This window comes from Sinocyclocheilus rhinocerous, unplaced genomic scaffold (genome assembly GCF_001515625.1).
Source record: "Sinocyclocheilus rhinocerous isolate Xijiao unplaced genomic scaffold, SAMN03320098_v1.1 scaffold15, whole genome shotgun sequence".
NCBI classification, from domain to species: Eukaryota; Metazoa; Chordata; class Actinopteri; order Cypriniformes; family Cyprinidae; genus Sinocyclocheilus; species Sinocyclocheilus rhinocerous.
This window is the reverse complement of record NW_015631053.1, coordinates 554475-569793: the sequence shown is the minus strand read 5'-3', so window position 1 is coordinate 569793 and position 15319 is coordinate 554475. Positions and strand designations below refer to the sequence as shown.

The window sequence follows — 15319 nt, the reverse complement described above, 5'->3', positions numbered from 1 at the left end:
ATATGTGTGTGTTCTGTGTATATTTACTATGTATATGTAAATACACACACATACAGTATATATTTTGAAAATATTTACATGTCTATATTTATATTCACATAATTTATATGATAAATAAATATATTTATTGTATAGAAACATATTTAAAATATTCAATTCTGAATATTACTCTGTTAACAGCTCCAAACATGTGTCTCGCCTTACAGTTTTGCATAATAGTCAAGTGATTCACAAGCGAGTTGGTTCAAGTCGGTTCAAATGAATCAACCGGTTCGTGAATCGAACATCAGTGGCGCGAGCAGGAATCAGTGCAGAGTTGATCAGAGACGGACTCGATCATAACTGAGCCGTTTTTACACTTATTTTATTCAACCACTGCGTTTATTTCACCCTTTGAGCGGAAGGAGAGTAAGGTAAGATCTTTGTGACTCTCATTAACCGATAAAACACAAATGTTATTAACTATTTCAGCTGCTTTGATCAGTTTCTGCACCTGAGGTGAAGTTCTCTCAGTCACAATCACCGCAGCTTTATCCCTCTGTTTGTACAGATCACTGCTGAATAATGTGGAAAAGGTTCAGATTTAAGGATAATAAACATGTCTTAAACATTCATATTCCCATACGAACAAAAAAAGATGAGAGATGTGCGATTTGTCGGTTGGGACAAGCAATTTTTTCCTCAGAGTGCGTTTATTTATGTAACTTACCACAGTTTCTATATTAGGAATTAACCTTAAAGTCTTGGCTATTAACTTTTAGTTATTAAACATTTCATATTTGTTGTACTCGGAAAAAAAAAAAAATTCATTGTACAGACGTTGAATGATCCGGGGCATGTTGTCACAATTTTTTTTTTAGCAAATTTAACAGTAAAGCAATTCTGAAATGGCAAAGGGGAAACATGTAGTATTAAAAAATATTGTTTTATCCCAGATAACTAGGTAGTTAAATACATAAATAAGATATTTGTATAATGACAAATAAACACGTTTTATCTTGTCCCAGTAATAAAAACAATAATAATGCAATTTTAAGAATGAGAAAAATAAAACACAACCTGTCAGTAAATCTGAGTTTGTGATATTATCATTTTAGTTTGGATGACATGAAAATCCACAAAAACCACTCTAATGTAAGACTGTTTTGATTATATGTTTGAGAAAACAAGCATTTGTGTAATTGGACTTTTGATTAAAAACCTCTTAGTTTCTGAGATCTAGACCTGTGTGTTTCTTGTATATTTGACCTCAATCCGATTCCTCAATAATGGTTTTTAAACTATAAATAATCACTTCAGCAAACCACTTACGCTTCACAATATGAAAGATTTTAAAAGCTGCTCTGTCAACAGGGTTCAGATGTTTTTAACAGGATTTTTCCGTTTTAAATGTTTTGTTGCTAAATGTCAGTAGTATTTATGGAAGCTTGTTTACACCATGGAATAATAAAAAAAAAATGTAAATGGCAGTTTTTTCCTCACAATTGAGTTGACTTTTTTTCTTGCAGTTATGAATTTTCTCATAATTAAATTTTTTTTCTCTCAATTCTGTTAAAAAACCCCTCAGAATTGAAAAAAACCCCCCCCCTCCAAATTATGATAAAAAGTCACAATTACCTTTTGTTTATTTACCTTTTTATTTAATTTTTTATCCTGTGGTGGAAACAGGCTTCCATATATATATACAGTGGTGTGAAAAAGTTTTTTGCCCCCTTCCCGGTTTTTTATTTGTTTGCATATTTGTCACACTTAAAAGATTCAGATCATCAAACACATTTTAATATTACACAAAGATAACCTGAGTGAAACCCCCCCCCCCCCTCCAAATTATGATAAAAAGTCACAATTACCTTTTGTTTATTTACCTTTTTATTTAATTTTTTATCCTGTGGTGGAAACAGGCTTCCATATATATATACAGTGGTGTGAAAAAGTTTTTTGCCCCCTTCCCGGTTTTTTATTTGTTTGATTTTTATTTATTTATTTATTTATTTTTATTCAGGGGCAGAAATTGCGGAGATGTAATCTCAGAATTGCAAGAAAAAAACAACAACTCTGAATTTATAACTTGCAATTCTGATGTTTTTTTTCATAACTGCGAGAAACATAGCCCAAATTGTGAGCTACAAAAAAGTTTTTTTATTAATTAGCAGAAACGGGCTTTCAAAAGTATTAGAGCTAAAACTGAAGAAAATGATTTTTTGTGTGTGTGTTCCCAGCATTGCTTTGCATTCATGGAGGCCTCTGAGGGATTATGGGATGCCGCCTCCGTCTACATCATCTCAGATCTCGTCTCCTGCACCAACCAGACCAACAGCACCAACTCCAGCACAGTAGGGGGCGTCGTCCTGTTTCCTTATTACCAGCATTCTCTGCCGACGGCCGCGCTCTTCACGCTGGCGTATCTCTTCATCTTCCTGCTGTGCCTGATGGGAAACGGTCTGGTCTGTGTGATAGTCCTGAGGAACCGGCACATGAGAACCGTCACCAACATCTTCATCCTGAATCTGGCCGTCAGCGACCTGCTAATCGGGATCTTCTGCATTCCCACGACGCTAGTGGACAACCTCATCACAGGTGTGGAAATCTAGTTTTTGATGCGTAACAATATTTACCTGTGCAAAACTCACTGTTGCTACTTAGGTGTTTGCCAAGTATAGCAGGGTTTCCCGTACATTGATTTATTTGTGACGGCCCGCCACAGTATCCTCATTGACCACCACAAATATCCAGCGCCCCCTGCCATCAGCTCCCACGTCTCACACACACGAGCGTGACTTTAGCACTATATTTAGACCCTCTTGGCGACTTTTTGCCCATAAAAGGTACATACTGACAAACCTAGCAAGCACGTGCCATTTTCTGAATGTTTGGACTTATAAATATGAACATATTTCGTCTGTTAATATGCACATAGTTTGTTACTCAGAATCAGGCTGTGCGCTGCATGAGGCAAAAAAGTATAAATATAGCCAAAACCACCGCATAGCCGCTCTTTAGTGTAGATGTATATTGATTTTATCAGACAGTGTTGCGATTATAAATCAGGATTTAAAGAGATAGTTCACCCAAAAATGAAAATTCTGTCATTAATTACTCACCCTCATGTCGTTCCAAACCCGTAAGACCTTTGTTCATCTTCGGAACACAAATTAAGATATTTCTGATGAAATCCGAGAGCTCTCTGACCCTCCCATAGACTGCAAGGATATTACCAAGATCAACACACAGAAACGTAGCAAGGACATCGTTAAAATAATCCATGTGACATCAGCGGTTCAACCGTATAATTTTCATTTTTGGGTGAACTAACCCTTTAAGTTTTTAAAGTCATATTAAGCATTCAGACAAGGCTTTGTCGAGCCAACATAAAAATTTGTCATCAAACTTTCTCTAGTTTAGTAAACTGAATTTCTAGATTTAGTGTGATCATGTTTCTGTCATTGTCAGGTTGGCCTTTCAGCAACACGATATGCAAACTGAGTGGTCTGGTGCAAGGAACGTCTGTCTGTGCCTCCGTTTTCACATTGGTTGCCATTGCTGTGGACAGGTAAGTGTTTATCATTTTGAAAATGAAATAAGCATTGAACAAACACATGTTTGTGAAGGAAACAATAGAGCAGTGGTATTGTGTCAGTCGTGACTCGTATCTGAAGTGTGCAGCTCCGCTGGAAGCACTAATTAGCACATTGTTAGAGCTGATTGAGGTTTAGACTCACGAAACGCAGCGGTGAACTGCTGGTCATTATGACGGCTCTTACATGATGCTGTTTCTGTTATGTGCTGAAAACACTAGACGAGAACTGTAAAAGATGAGCTCAGCAGTACTTGCAGGTAGACATGTGCCGGTATTCGGTAATGCGATATATCACGGTAATGAATGTGCACGATATTGTTATCGTGAGCACTTCAAAATACCGAGAATAATTATTTATTACAAATTAATTGAATGTGCGCTCTGGATAAAAGCGCACATTCACTCTCTGACAGCAGATGGCGCTGAACAGCAGAAATGCAGCCGTTACCCTGGAAACCTCTGTAATCAAAGCAGCTGAGCTACTTTCTAAAACATATTTAAATTATTTAAATAGCCATTCAGATTTGTGTTAATAGGCTATTTATTTTCAAACTTTTTTACATTTTTATTCTGGACTACAACATGCCCTAGATATTGTTTGAAAGTGTTTTGATTGTTGTTCGGTCACACTTTACATTAGGGCTTCATTAGTTAACATTAGTTAATTCATTAGTTAACATAAACTGCCAATGAAAAATTCTTCTGAACATTCATTAATCTTAGGTATTCCAATATTTAATAACATGTTGTTAAAATCGAGAGTTGCAGCTGTTATTTAATGAGCTAACATTAACTAAGACTTGTATTTTTTTAAACAAAGATTAATAACTTCTGTAGCAAATGTAGCTATTGCTCATTGTGAATGTTAATGCATTAACTAAGGTTAACTAATGAGGTCTTATTGTAAAGTGTTAACTATTGGTCTTTATAATTCTTTTGCACTTTAATCTGTGTGAAAATTTGTAACTTTATAAATTTTTTGTGTATTGCTTTATTGTAGGCTGTTTAAATATTCAGTTATTTTTGTTATAAGAAAAAGTTATTAAACCTGTTATACTGTATTATGACAACACTTTTTTGCAACTAAATTTCAATACCGTGATAATACCGTATACCGTGATAAAAGCATTAGCAATTAATCGCAACATGAAAATTTGATACCGGCATATCCCTACTTGCAGGTCAGTGTAATTAACATGTATGTTTGGATAGACGCTGAAATATATCAATGTTTTGATGCCGTGCAAAGCTTTAACCCTTTTACATACGTAGAGATATAGAGACAAACATGAACTGAAGCTTTTGTGAAGGAGTTCAGTACTGTCGTTCATCAGTAAACGATGATAGAGAAAGATCATTTTTTATTTATAAATGTAAAGTTATTGCACCATTTTCATGGATTAATTATTACCAAAGCTCCTCAAGATGTGTGAAACATAATTATATATGCTTAAATTTAAGTTAAGTTATTAGAGTAGAAAGCTAGAAAGCAGTCTGGGTTAATGTCCCCGTATGTGTTTTCTCCTCGTCTGAAACCCAGGTTTCGCTGCATCGTTTACCCGTTCAAGCCCAAACTCACGCTCTTTGTCGCAAAGGTGTCAATAGGGATGATATGGGTGCTCGCTCTCACCATAATGTTTCCCTCAGTGTTAATGTTGACCGTCGACCAAGAAAAAGGGCATGTCATGGTTCACAGTGACAATAGCACATACCCGCTGTACTCCTGCTACGAGACCTGGCCCGACCCGGAGATGAGGAAAGTGTACACCACCGTCCTGTTCGTACACATATACGTCATTCCCCTGTTGCTCATCATGCTCATGTACGGCCGGATCGGCGCAAAGCTGTACGCCACAGCCGTCATAGCCAGCGCCGAGCAACCCGATGTTCCCACGTCTCAAAGAAAGATCCGAGTGATAAAGATGCTGATTGTGGTGGCTCTGCTCTTCATGCTGTCCTGGCTGCCGCTGTGGACGCTCATGCTGCTGACGGATTACGCCCGTCCAGACGAGGACAATCTGGAGCTCCTCACTAGCTATATATTCCCTCTCTCTCACTGGCTGGCCTTCTCCAATTCCAGCGTAAACCCCATTATTTACGGCTACTTCAATGAGAACTTCAAGAGAGGCTTTCAGGCCGCGTGCCAGCATCAGGCTTGTCGCTGGGGCCGAAAGAAGACGAGATTCAGCATCAAACGGCCCAGAGCTGGAAGCCCTTTGAATACGGCTGTTAGCGGCCACCCGCTCAGCCTGGGCTCGAGAACGAACCGGATCTTCACAGAAAGTGACCTGACGGGATGCGTTTGCCTGGAGCTGGAGCACCGGAGAGTGTCGATGGACACCAAGGGCTCTTCGGCCGAAGGGGGAAACAGCAGCATGTCTATAAAAAGGGAAATTCACTTCGAAGAGATTGAGAAGGTGTCTTCAGCAGGAGGGAAAATATACAATGCCTGGGAGCGTTGAAACCACAGTAGACTGATGTATCAGCCATCCTGATTAATCAGCTGACATTTATTGGTGCTGACATGCTTCTGTTTTCAGTTCTCAATTTCTTAGCCACATTTATTTCTAGGGATGCACGATATTGGATTTTTTCCGATATGCCGATATTTTTCAACTCATTTGGCCGATAGCCGATACTGATATATTTATTTTGTTTGGAAACAACACCAAGTCTCCCCTGTGCAGAAATTATAAGCAAATTATTTTTACTTTTGGTTAGCTTTTAAAAATAACTTATTTGTTAGAATTAAATAAACAATTATGAAGTTCTTTCATAATGACAGTACATTGAAGATTTGAAAATAACTATAAATAAACTATATTCAATCGCTGCATTTTTTTTTCTTATAAAACCTTAACATTTTATTTTATGATTGAACATTTTTTTAATGGTCTAAAGCAAAAGAGTTGTAAAAATTCAGAAAATCTTTTAGAGCTCATAATTTGTTTAAAAAATATAACATATTACATATTAATGAATAAATCGGTACATATAAAATTATTTAATTTAATGTGCCATGTTTGTGATTTATTATTTTTTTCTCAACGTGTTATTACTGTTTACTCTATCACACACTAAACGCCTCGTTCTGTACGTGCTTTATCAGTTTAAATGCAGCGATCCAAAACCGTGAATCTAATCACCATTCAGGCAAAACTTTGCTTCAAGAATGAGCCACAATGCTGAGAAAATTCAGATTTTGCTGTAAAGCAGCCCTAGAAGACAATAGTGACACTTCGATTGATAAACCCAAATCAGTTGTTTATCTTAGAAAAAACATTATTTGTGCTATTGTTAAAACGTTTGAAATAATTTTATTTATTTATAAATGAATAATGTTTATTTTTTATTTAAAATTAATTTTAGTTTTGAAAAATGTTTTTGAAAGTCTCTTCTGCTCACCAAGGCTGCATTTATTTAATCAAAAATACAGTAAAAATAGTGAAATCGTGAAATATTATTACAATGTAAAATATGTTTTCTCTGTGAATATCTGTTAAGCTGTAATTTATTTCTGTGATGCGCAGCTGTATTTTCAGCATCATTATTCCAGTCTTCAGTGTCACATGATCTTCAGAAATCATAATAATATGCTGATTTGCTGCTCAAGAAACATTTCTGATTATTATCAATGTTGAGAACAGTTGTGCTGCACAATATTTCTGTGGAAACTGTGATACATTTTATTTTTCAGGATTCACAGATGAACACATAGTTCAAAAGAACAGCATTTATTGGAAATAGAAATCAATTGTAACATTATAAATGTCTTTACTGTCACTTTTGATCACTTGAATGCGTCCTGGCTGAATAAAATCATAATTAATTATAACTAGTTATGATTAATTATTCATATTTCCCATGAGCTGATTCGTTACATTAGATTAGTTAAAAAACAAACTTATTTTCATTACACCGTAATGCCATATCTGACGATCTTCAGTGAAATCACCTGACCTAATTCATCATAGCCTGCTGTGAGGCTTTTAATTTGACATTCGTAATCTTGTTACTTGCATATCGTGATTTGTAAATATTGCACACATTCAGTGTTTGTACAGTTTTCTACCGATAAATTAAGTAACCTCATTGTTCAGCGGTTGTTTGAGAAGCAGTATTTTGGTGCAATATTGCAGACAAACAAGAATAAAGCTCTCAGATTTAGGTCGTTTTATGAACTTAATCATAAAATGTTAATTAGAGAAGAGTTAAATGCACGAGATGAACGTGATCGCAGTGTTGTCTGTAAATTGATATTCCTTAATAACTAAATGATTGTCTTTGCATCAGATTCTAAGGAAACATATGTGAAGCGTTTTATCATTTAGCCTTACGCAGGAAATGCGTGTGAGCTGACATTTAACGAGTGAAATGAATTGCTCTCCCTCTTTATAGAATTACAATAGAGCTATTGACAAACGGAAGCATTTCTGAGAAAATGACAGGAAAACTACACGCACCTGCAGCAAATTACAGCACTTTGAGCCTCTCTCACAGCAGAAAGTCATAATTTCCCTTGAGAGATGAAGTTCTGTTCTTGACCAGCAAGAATATGCTGGAAAATGAAGGATTACTCTGTTGATGTACCTGGAGTATTGAAGATGAAAATCGAATGTGCTCAGAGCCACTTGAACCTCCGATGTGTTTTTAGTATTTAGCTGAAACTACACCGTATGCTGCTCTAACATTTACATGTTACATGTTATGAAAGTAACATTTACTTTCTTAATTCATGCCCGTGGTCTTACTCATAATAGGCTTGCCGCGATAGACGGTGCTGACGGTGATACCGGTGTTAAGCCGCAACACCGGTTACGTCACTTGCCCACCGCGTCACCGACCCCCACCGTCGTTTTGATTTTTTATAGAAATAAAAATAATTTAGTTCAGTAAAAGAACCGACACTACAATTAAAAACTAAAGAGATGAAAAGAGGGGAAATTCAAACGAACTAAAAACGAACAATTGCTTTACGCCGAATTGCCGCTATTTGAAAGTGAAAGTAAAATGCGCACGCTGCTTTTACAAGCTATTTAAAAGCGAAGGAAAGTGAGGAAAAGAGGCAACGCCCCCGCGGTGATACCGGTATTACCGGTGTTGTCACAAAATTTCCTCACCGTCACAACCCTAACTCATAAGTGACTTTCTTCTAAAGAACAAAAGTTTGTCTTTATAATGTTTCATCAAAATTTAATAGCGTTTCCTTTTAACTGACATCACTTAAGATACATTTGACTGTGTTTTGTTAACTGACCCCAAACTTCAGTATATAACGGCCACTTTTTCAGTCTAATCAGATCCTGATGGATAAAATCAAATCCTGCCTGACTTTTTGTTGTGTCTCTGTCCTAAATACGTCACATTATAAAACTAAATGAGCTGTTACATACTATTTTCTGTTATTTTCTTTTGCAGAATGAGCTAAAAAACAAAGTAAGCTCCTGAGTAAGATTGATTTATATGCAGCAGAATTTCAAATATGAGTGTGATTTTATTTACATTTTCTTTAATATTTATATTACTGTGACAAATGGCACATGAAGTCAGATTTATCATGAAACACAATGTAGCATTAATCTGTGTGAAACTGACGTTTTCAGTGTTTTGTTAACTGACCCCAAACTTCAGTATATAACGGCCACTTTTTCAGTCTAATCAGATCCTGATGGATAAAATCAAATCCTGCCTGACTTTTTGTTGTGTCTCTGTCCTAAATACGTCACATTATAAAACTAAATGAGCTGTTACATACTATTTTCTGTTATTTTCTTTTGCAGAATGAGCTAAAAAACAAAGTAAGCTCCTGAGTAAGATTGATTTATATGCAGCAGAATTTCAAATATGAGTGTGATTTTATTTACATTTTCTTTAATATTTATATTACTGTGACAAATGGCACATGAAGTCAGATTTATCATGAAACACAATGTAGCATTAATCTGAGTGAAACTGACGTTTTCATAAGGTTTATTAGCCTGTTTTGAAGTTTTCTTGTACAGTGTGTGTTTCAGCGCTTGCAGTGGTGTAATATTCTGCAGGTCGCTGACGTGAACCACATCACACTTTTATTTTTAGATGTTGTTTGTCTTGCTGTTGTGCTACCAACCTACTAGACTGACAATTTATATGAGAGAACTGATCCTGATCCAAGTTCGTGCTTTGATCTTAAAGGAATAGTTCACCCAACAATGAAAATTTAGAGCTGTTTAAATGGTGCTTGATTTCTCTCCTGATTCAGACCAGAACACTTTTTTACTGGAGGAAGCGTTATTATGGATTATGGACTCAATGTATTTTAGTTAAAAACGTCATAATACTGGATATGTTTCAGCTTTTGTCTTCTCCAGATGTTACCTGATGGACTGGAGTGCTGTGGATTACTTGTGGATTATTGTGATGTTTTTATCAGCTGTTTGGACTCTCATTCTGACGGCACCCATTCACTGCAGAGCATTCATTGCTGAGACACTGATGCAGTGCTACATTTCTACAAACCTGATGCAGAAACAAACTCATCCACATCTACGTTACTTGGATAGCTTGAGGATGAGATTATTTTCAGCAAATTTTCATTTTTGGGTGTACTGTTGCTTTAATTTGAATGAGTATTGATATTTTGGCATGTCATCTTATTGTTTTCTTTACTGTCTTTAAGCACTATTTCAGCATCTGTAGTGCCGTATCTCTATATAGATCTTTTTTTTTTTTTTTCAACTGTTGGGCTAGATAATAATAGTTCATGAAAAGCACAAAAATTAGACTGCTGCAAATGTATAAACATACATTGTGTTTATAGACACGCTCTTCAACTCTGAATTGTTTCATGATAGTAGAGAAAGAGGTAGATTCTTCACACTCAGTGTGATTTAAATGTACACTTGTAAATCACTTTTACTGAAATTAAAAATTGTCTGATGCATTGTAAGATTAAATAAATAATTGAAAATATGTAACATTGCAGAAACATGTTTGGTTATTAAACAATGATTTAGTGTTTTAGAGAGTTAGTATAGTGTCTGTGTTTATATTTGATTTTGTATCGTAATGGTCTGTGGGGGTTGTTGATGTCTATGTCATATTTAGTAGATGTGTGTATGAGTGAAAGTCATATAGGGGTTAAACGTCTTCTGCCATCAGCACACAATGGCTCATTGTCCCTCATGTAAGTGACTCATTTCCCTGCAGGTGAGGTGAATAATAGTCTGCCGCCGTTTACTTCCAACCTTTTCGCTCTGTGTTTCTGCGGCCCACGGCATGTGGAGTATTAGAATAAACCCACGGGGTCACAACCACGATGTAATTATGAGTTTTGTGTTCCTTTCTTTTGTTTCACTGCAACAGTGGCAATTATTTCTATGACAAATATGAGTGTCAATTTTTCAAAATTGAGATTTATACAATAAATAAGCTTTCCATTGATGTATGGTTTGTTAGGATAGGACAATATTTGGCTGACATACAACTATTTGAAAATCTGGAATCTGAGGGTGCAAAAAAATCTAAATATTGAGAAAATCATCTTTAAAGTTGTCCAAATGAAGTTCTTAGCAATGCATATTACTAATCAAACATTAAGTTTTGATATTTACAAAATATCTTCATGGAACATGATCTTTACTTAATATCCTAATGATTTTTGTCATAAAAGAGAAATGGATATAATAATTTTGACCCATACAATGTATTGTTGGCTATTGCTACAAATATACCCCAGCGACTTAAGACTGCTTTTGTGCTCCAGGGTCACAAATGCACACTTATTTTCATCAGCTTAATACAAAAATCAAATAAATTTTTTGAATATCTACATGGGTTAAAGGTGAAATGTGTAATTTATGCACAAAACAACATTAGCAAATAGAATTAGAAAAATAATGATTACAATGGAATGAGAAGAATGTTTAATAACCAAAAAAAAAAAAGTAATTTCACTTTTAAATGCCACAAAGTAAGGGTGAATTTAGGTAACCTGGGACTTTTGTTGTTGTTTTTGTTTGGGTTTGGGTTAGGGTATTAAACAATATTCACCATATTGTTTTCAGGTCTCAAGCATGATGGCCTAATAATGTTTTGAATCTATCCTAATGCACAGAAAGTTTGCATAAGATTTGCAGCTTCTTTAACACAATACTGTATCATTTTCAATGCATGAATTTCTAAGGCATCTAAATGATCAACATGATCAAACTTTGCCATTAAACCTGTTTCACCTGTTTGTCTTTTTGCTGTCAAATCTTGACTGATTTTGATCAAGTAAAGGTCAGAATAACGTCAGTAATATCTCCAGATGAACACTTACTGGACTGAAGCAGCTCAGCTTTACTTGATTCTCCATCATTCATCGTGGCATTAAATGTTGCACGCACTGCAAAAATTAAATATCTCTTCCTCTGTATTTCCGTCTTGTTTTCCAGTACAAATATCTAAACATCCTTAAATCAAGATACATCTGGAGATGCACAATGAACATATGAAGTCTTGTTTTCTGGTGAAATTAAACAAAATGAAGTGAGTTTGATTAAAACAAGAACAAATATCTGTCAATGAGGAATGGAAACCAGTTTTACTTTGAATCAAGTTGATTTTTCTGACTCCACTGGCAGATATTTGTTCTTTTTTAAATCATAAACTAACTTCATTTTGATAAATTTCTTATTTTATTTTTGTATTTATTGATTTAAGAATTTATTAGACATTTGTAATGGAAAATAAGACAGAAATACTGAGGAAGCACTTCACCTTCTGCAGTATGACCAGAAGTAAACGTTATTGCCATATTTAGAGCTGAAAAGCCTTTTTCCCCCTTTTTTTGGGGTGAAATGAACTGAAAAGTAACAGATCTGTTGTAAGTTGTATTTTCAAGCAAGACATTTATGTAGAGACCATGTTGATGTATTATGTTCCATTCAATGTATTCCTTAATTTTTTTTCTTCCTTTATAAAACCTGCTGTAACTTAAAATCACAGACGCAAATAGTAATAATAAATTATGCCAGGATTTTTTTAAGAGCCAGGAATATTACTGACTTAAACTATGAAATCCAAATGCATGGAAATTTTCAAATATATGCATTTTTAAATGCATATAAATTTCATCGGTATACATTTTGGATTACTTTTTTTTTTAATGCATGTTCAAGTAAAATGTAGTGCCTTGCGTGCATTGAAGAGTTTCTTCAAAGTGTCTCCTTTCCAAAGAAACACAAGAGAGACATCAGTGCAAGTTAATTCAAAAATGTTCATTTATATATATATATATATATATATATATATATAACAGTACATTTCTTCCCAGCAGTGCTGTCTATCTATAGCCTGATGTTGGTGAATCTCTGATGAACAGCACAGCTGGAGTCTCGCTGTCAATCCTGTGGTTAAAACTCGACTTTTCACTGTTCTTCGTTGTGGCGAAAATCTTGTGACTTATTTCAAAATCGCTCCATTATCACTACATGTGTGTCACTGGTGCTGTATGTATAGAAAGAATCAAAAGAAACACAATAAATGCTGCCATCAGCCACCTGCAGGGAAGCTTAATCAAGCATTCAAATCAAGCATCAGGAAAACTGTACTAATGTGCGAGCTGGTTATGATTTCCCAATCACAGCAATCCAGCCCTTAATTAGCCCTCTTTCAGACTCTCTTTCAGAGTGATGCTTGAACACACATCATCTCATCAAACTGATAATGCTGTTACATTTCACCTGAATGACTTTACACTGACACCTAGTGGATGTTCAGCAATACAGCTGGAAAATCCAGCTCAAACTGGGGCACTCAATACTATTCAGGCCTAAATTCAGGATTTATGTGTTTGAATTGCATGCAACATTTCCATTCATTTGGATTACACCGTTTTAACTTAAACTTAGTTATATGTGACCCTGGAGCACAAAACCAGTCATAAGGGTCAATTTCTTGAAATTGAGATGTATGCATCATCTGAAAGCTGAATAAATAGCTTTCCATTGATGTATGGTTTGTTAGGATAGGACAATATTTGGCCGAGATACAACTATTTGAAAATCTGGAATCTGAGGGTGCAAAAAAATCTAAATATTGAGAAAATCATCTTTAAAGTTGTTCAAATGAAGTTCTTAGCAATGCATATTACTAATCAAACATTAAGTTTTGATATATTTACGGTAGGAAATTTACAAAATATCTTCATGGAACATGATCTTAATATCCTAATGATTTTTGGCATAAAAGAGAAATGTATAATTTTGACCCATACAATGTATTGTTGGCTATTGCTACAAATATACCCCAGCGACTTCAGACTAATATTTGCAATAATATTTTAATGCATTTATGCATATTTGTCAATCATACATAAATGAATTTGTTGGCTATTGCTACAAATATACCCCAGCGACTTAAGACTAATATTTGCAATAATATTTTAATGCATTTATGCATATTTGTCAATCATACATAAATGAACCAGATGATAATACTAATAAACTGAATGTGTTTTAAATGCACAATTAACAGATTTATATATTTATCATCAATAAATCCAATTTGTTTCAGTCTCTTACATTTAATCTAATTGAATATTGCTTTTTCCACAGCTAAGCATGCTTATATTTTCTAACTGAATACCTTTGATGGTTTTGACAAGATTTATGCTGATTGTAAGCAATTTGAAAAAATGTGTTTTGAAAATATGATTACTTAAAATAGATTTTTTTAGTACAAAACTTTAACCTTGTTTATTTATGTACAAGTGACAAAAATGCATTATATTAAGTTTAGTAGTTTGTTAAAACTGTGTCATCCAAATGCAAATCTATATTTTGTTGTGTTTTTTTCTTGTCTGTGAAGCACTTTAAAACTATATTCATATGTAGATTTTTAGTTCTTAATTGCTGTAGACATTGTTAAAATACCATAAAAGGTACAAATAAAATGAAGTATGAACTACTCAATAATTATTCCAATTCATGTCGCATGAGCCTCAAATACAAACAAATGTTTTCTGAATTATTTTCATTTATTAATTAAAAAGAACAAGCTGATAAGAGATTTGTTCGTGAATATTTAGTATGTTATTAATTTTATTTAGTATTTTGTTTCAGACTACTCCAATGTTATTTTAGTATCACTGAAATACTATTATAGTGTTATTAATATTTTGAATTAGTTTTTATTTTTATATTTTCTGTTTTTGTTTTAAGTTAACGTTTTAGTAATTTTGATGTAAGTTTTTTTTTTGTTTGTTTAAAATATGTCTGTATGGTGTTTATTAATTTTTATTTCGGCTTCGGTCTTAGTTATATAAAAGACCAACTTAAACTAAATAGATATGAGAAATGTCGGTTATGCAATTAACTGAAATAAAATACGTTTTAAGGTTTTTTATATTAAATATTAAATAAAAAATATTTTTTTATGGCTTTACTTTTGTTAACTAAAATAACCCAGCTCTAGCCTGAACTACTGTACATTTAACTAGTTATAAAATATTAGTATTTGTACAGGAATCACTTTTTCTTGCTTTTAATAACGTGTTTGCCGTCCTTTGATCGCAAAGGTGAAGCTAAAGTGCTTTCTGTATGTCTGCTCAATGTAAATGTGAATGTACTAGGGCTGCACGATTATGACAAAAATCATAATTGTCGATTATTCCCTTGAAATCATAATTGCGATTATTAATTACGATTATCACAATTTACATTGAATGATGTTTATGCCATTGTTTGACGCAACTGCATGCCGTATTTTTACATGAAA

The 15319-nt window shown here is 34.3% G+C and overlaps 1 protein-coding gene across 1 annotated transcript; it reads left to right on the top strand.

Moving 5' to 3' along the window:
• Positions 1-2183: 2183 nt before the first annotated feature.
• npffr1l3 (neuropeptide FF receptor 1 like 3) lies at positions 2184-6039 on the top strand. Its single transcript, XM_016554081.1, has 3 exons — positions 2184-2577; positions 3451-3550; positions 5118-6039. The coding sequence occupies exons 1-3, from the start codon at positions 2235-2237 to the stop codon at positions 6037-6039; spliced, it is 1365 nt and encodes a 454-aa protein (XP_016409567.1). The 5' UTR covers positions 2184-2234.
• The last annotated feature ends 9280 nt before the right edge of the window (positions 6040-15319 follow it).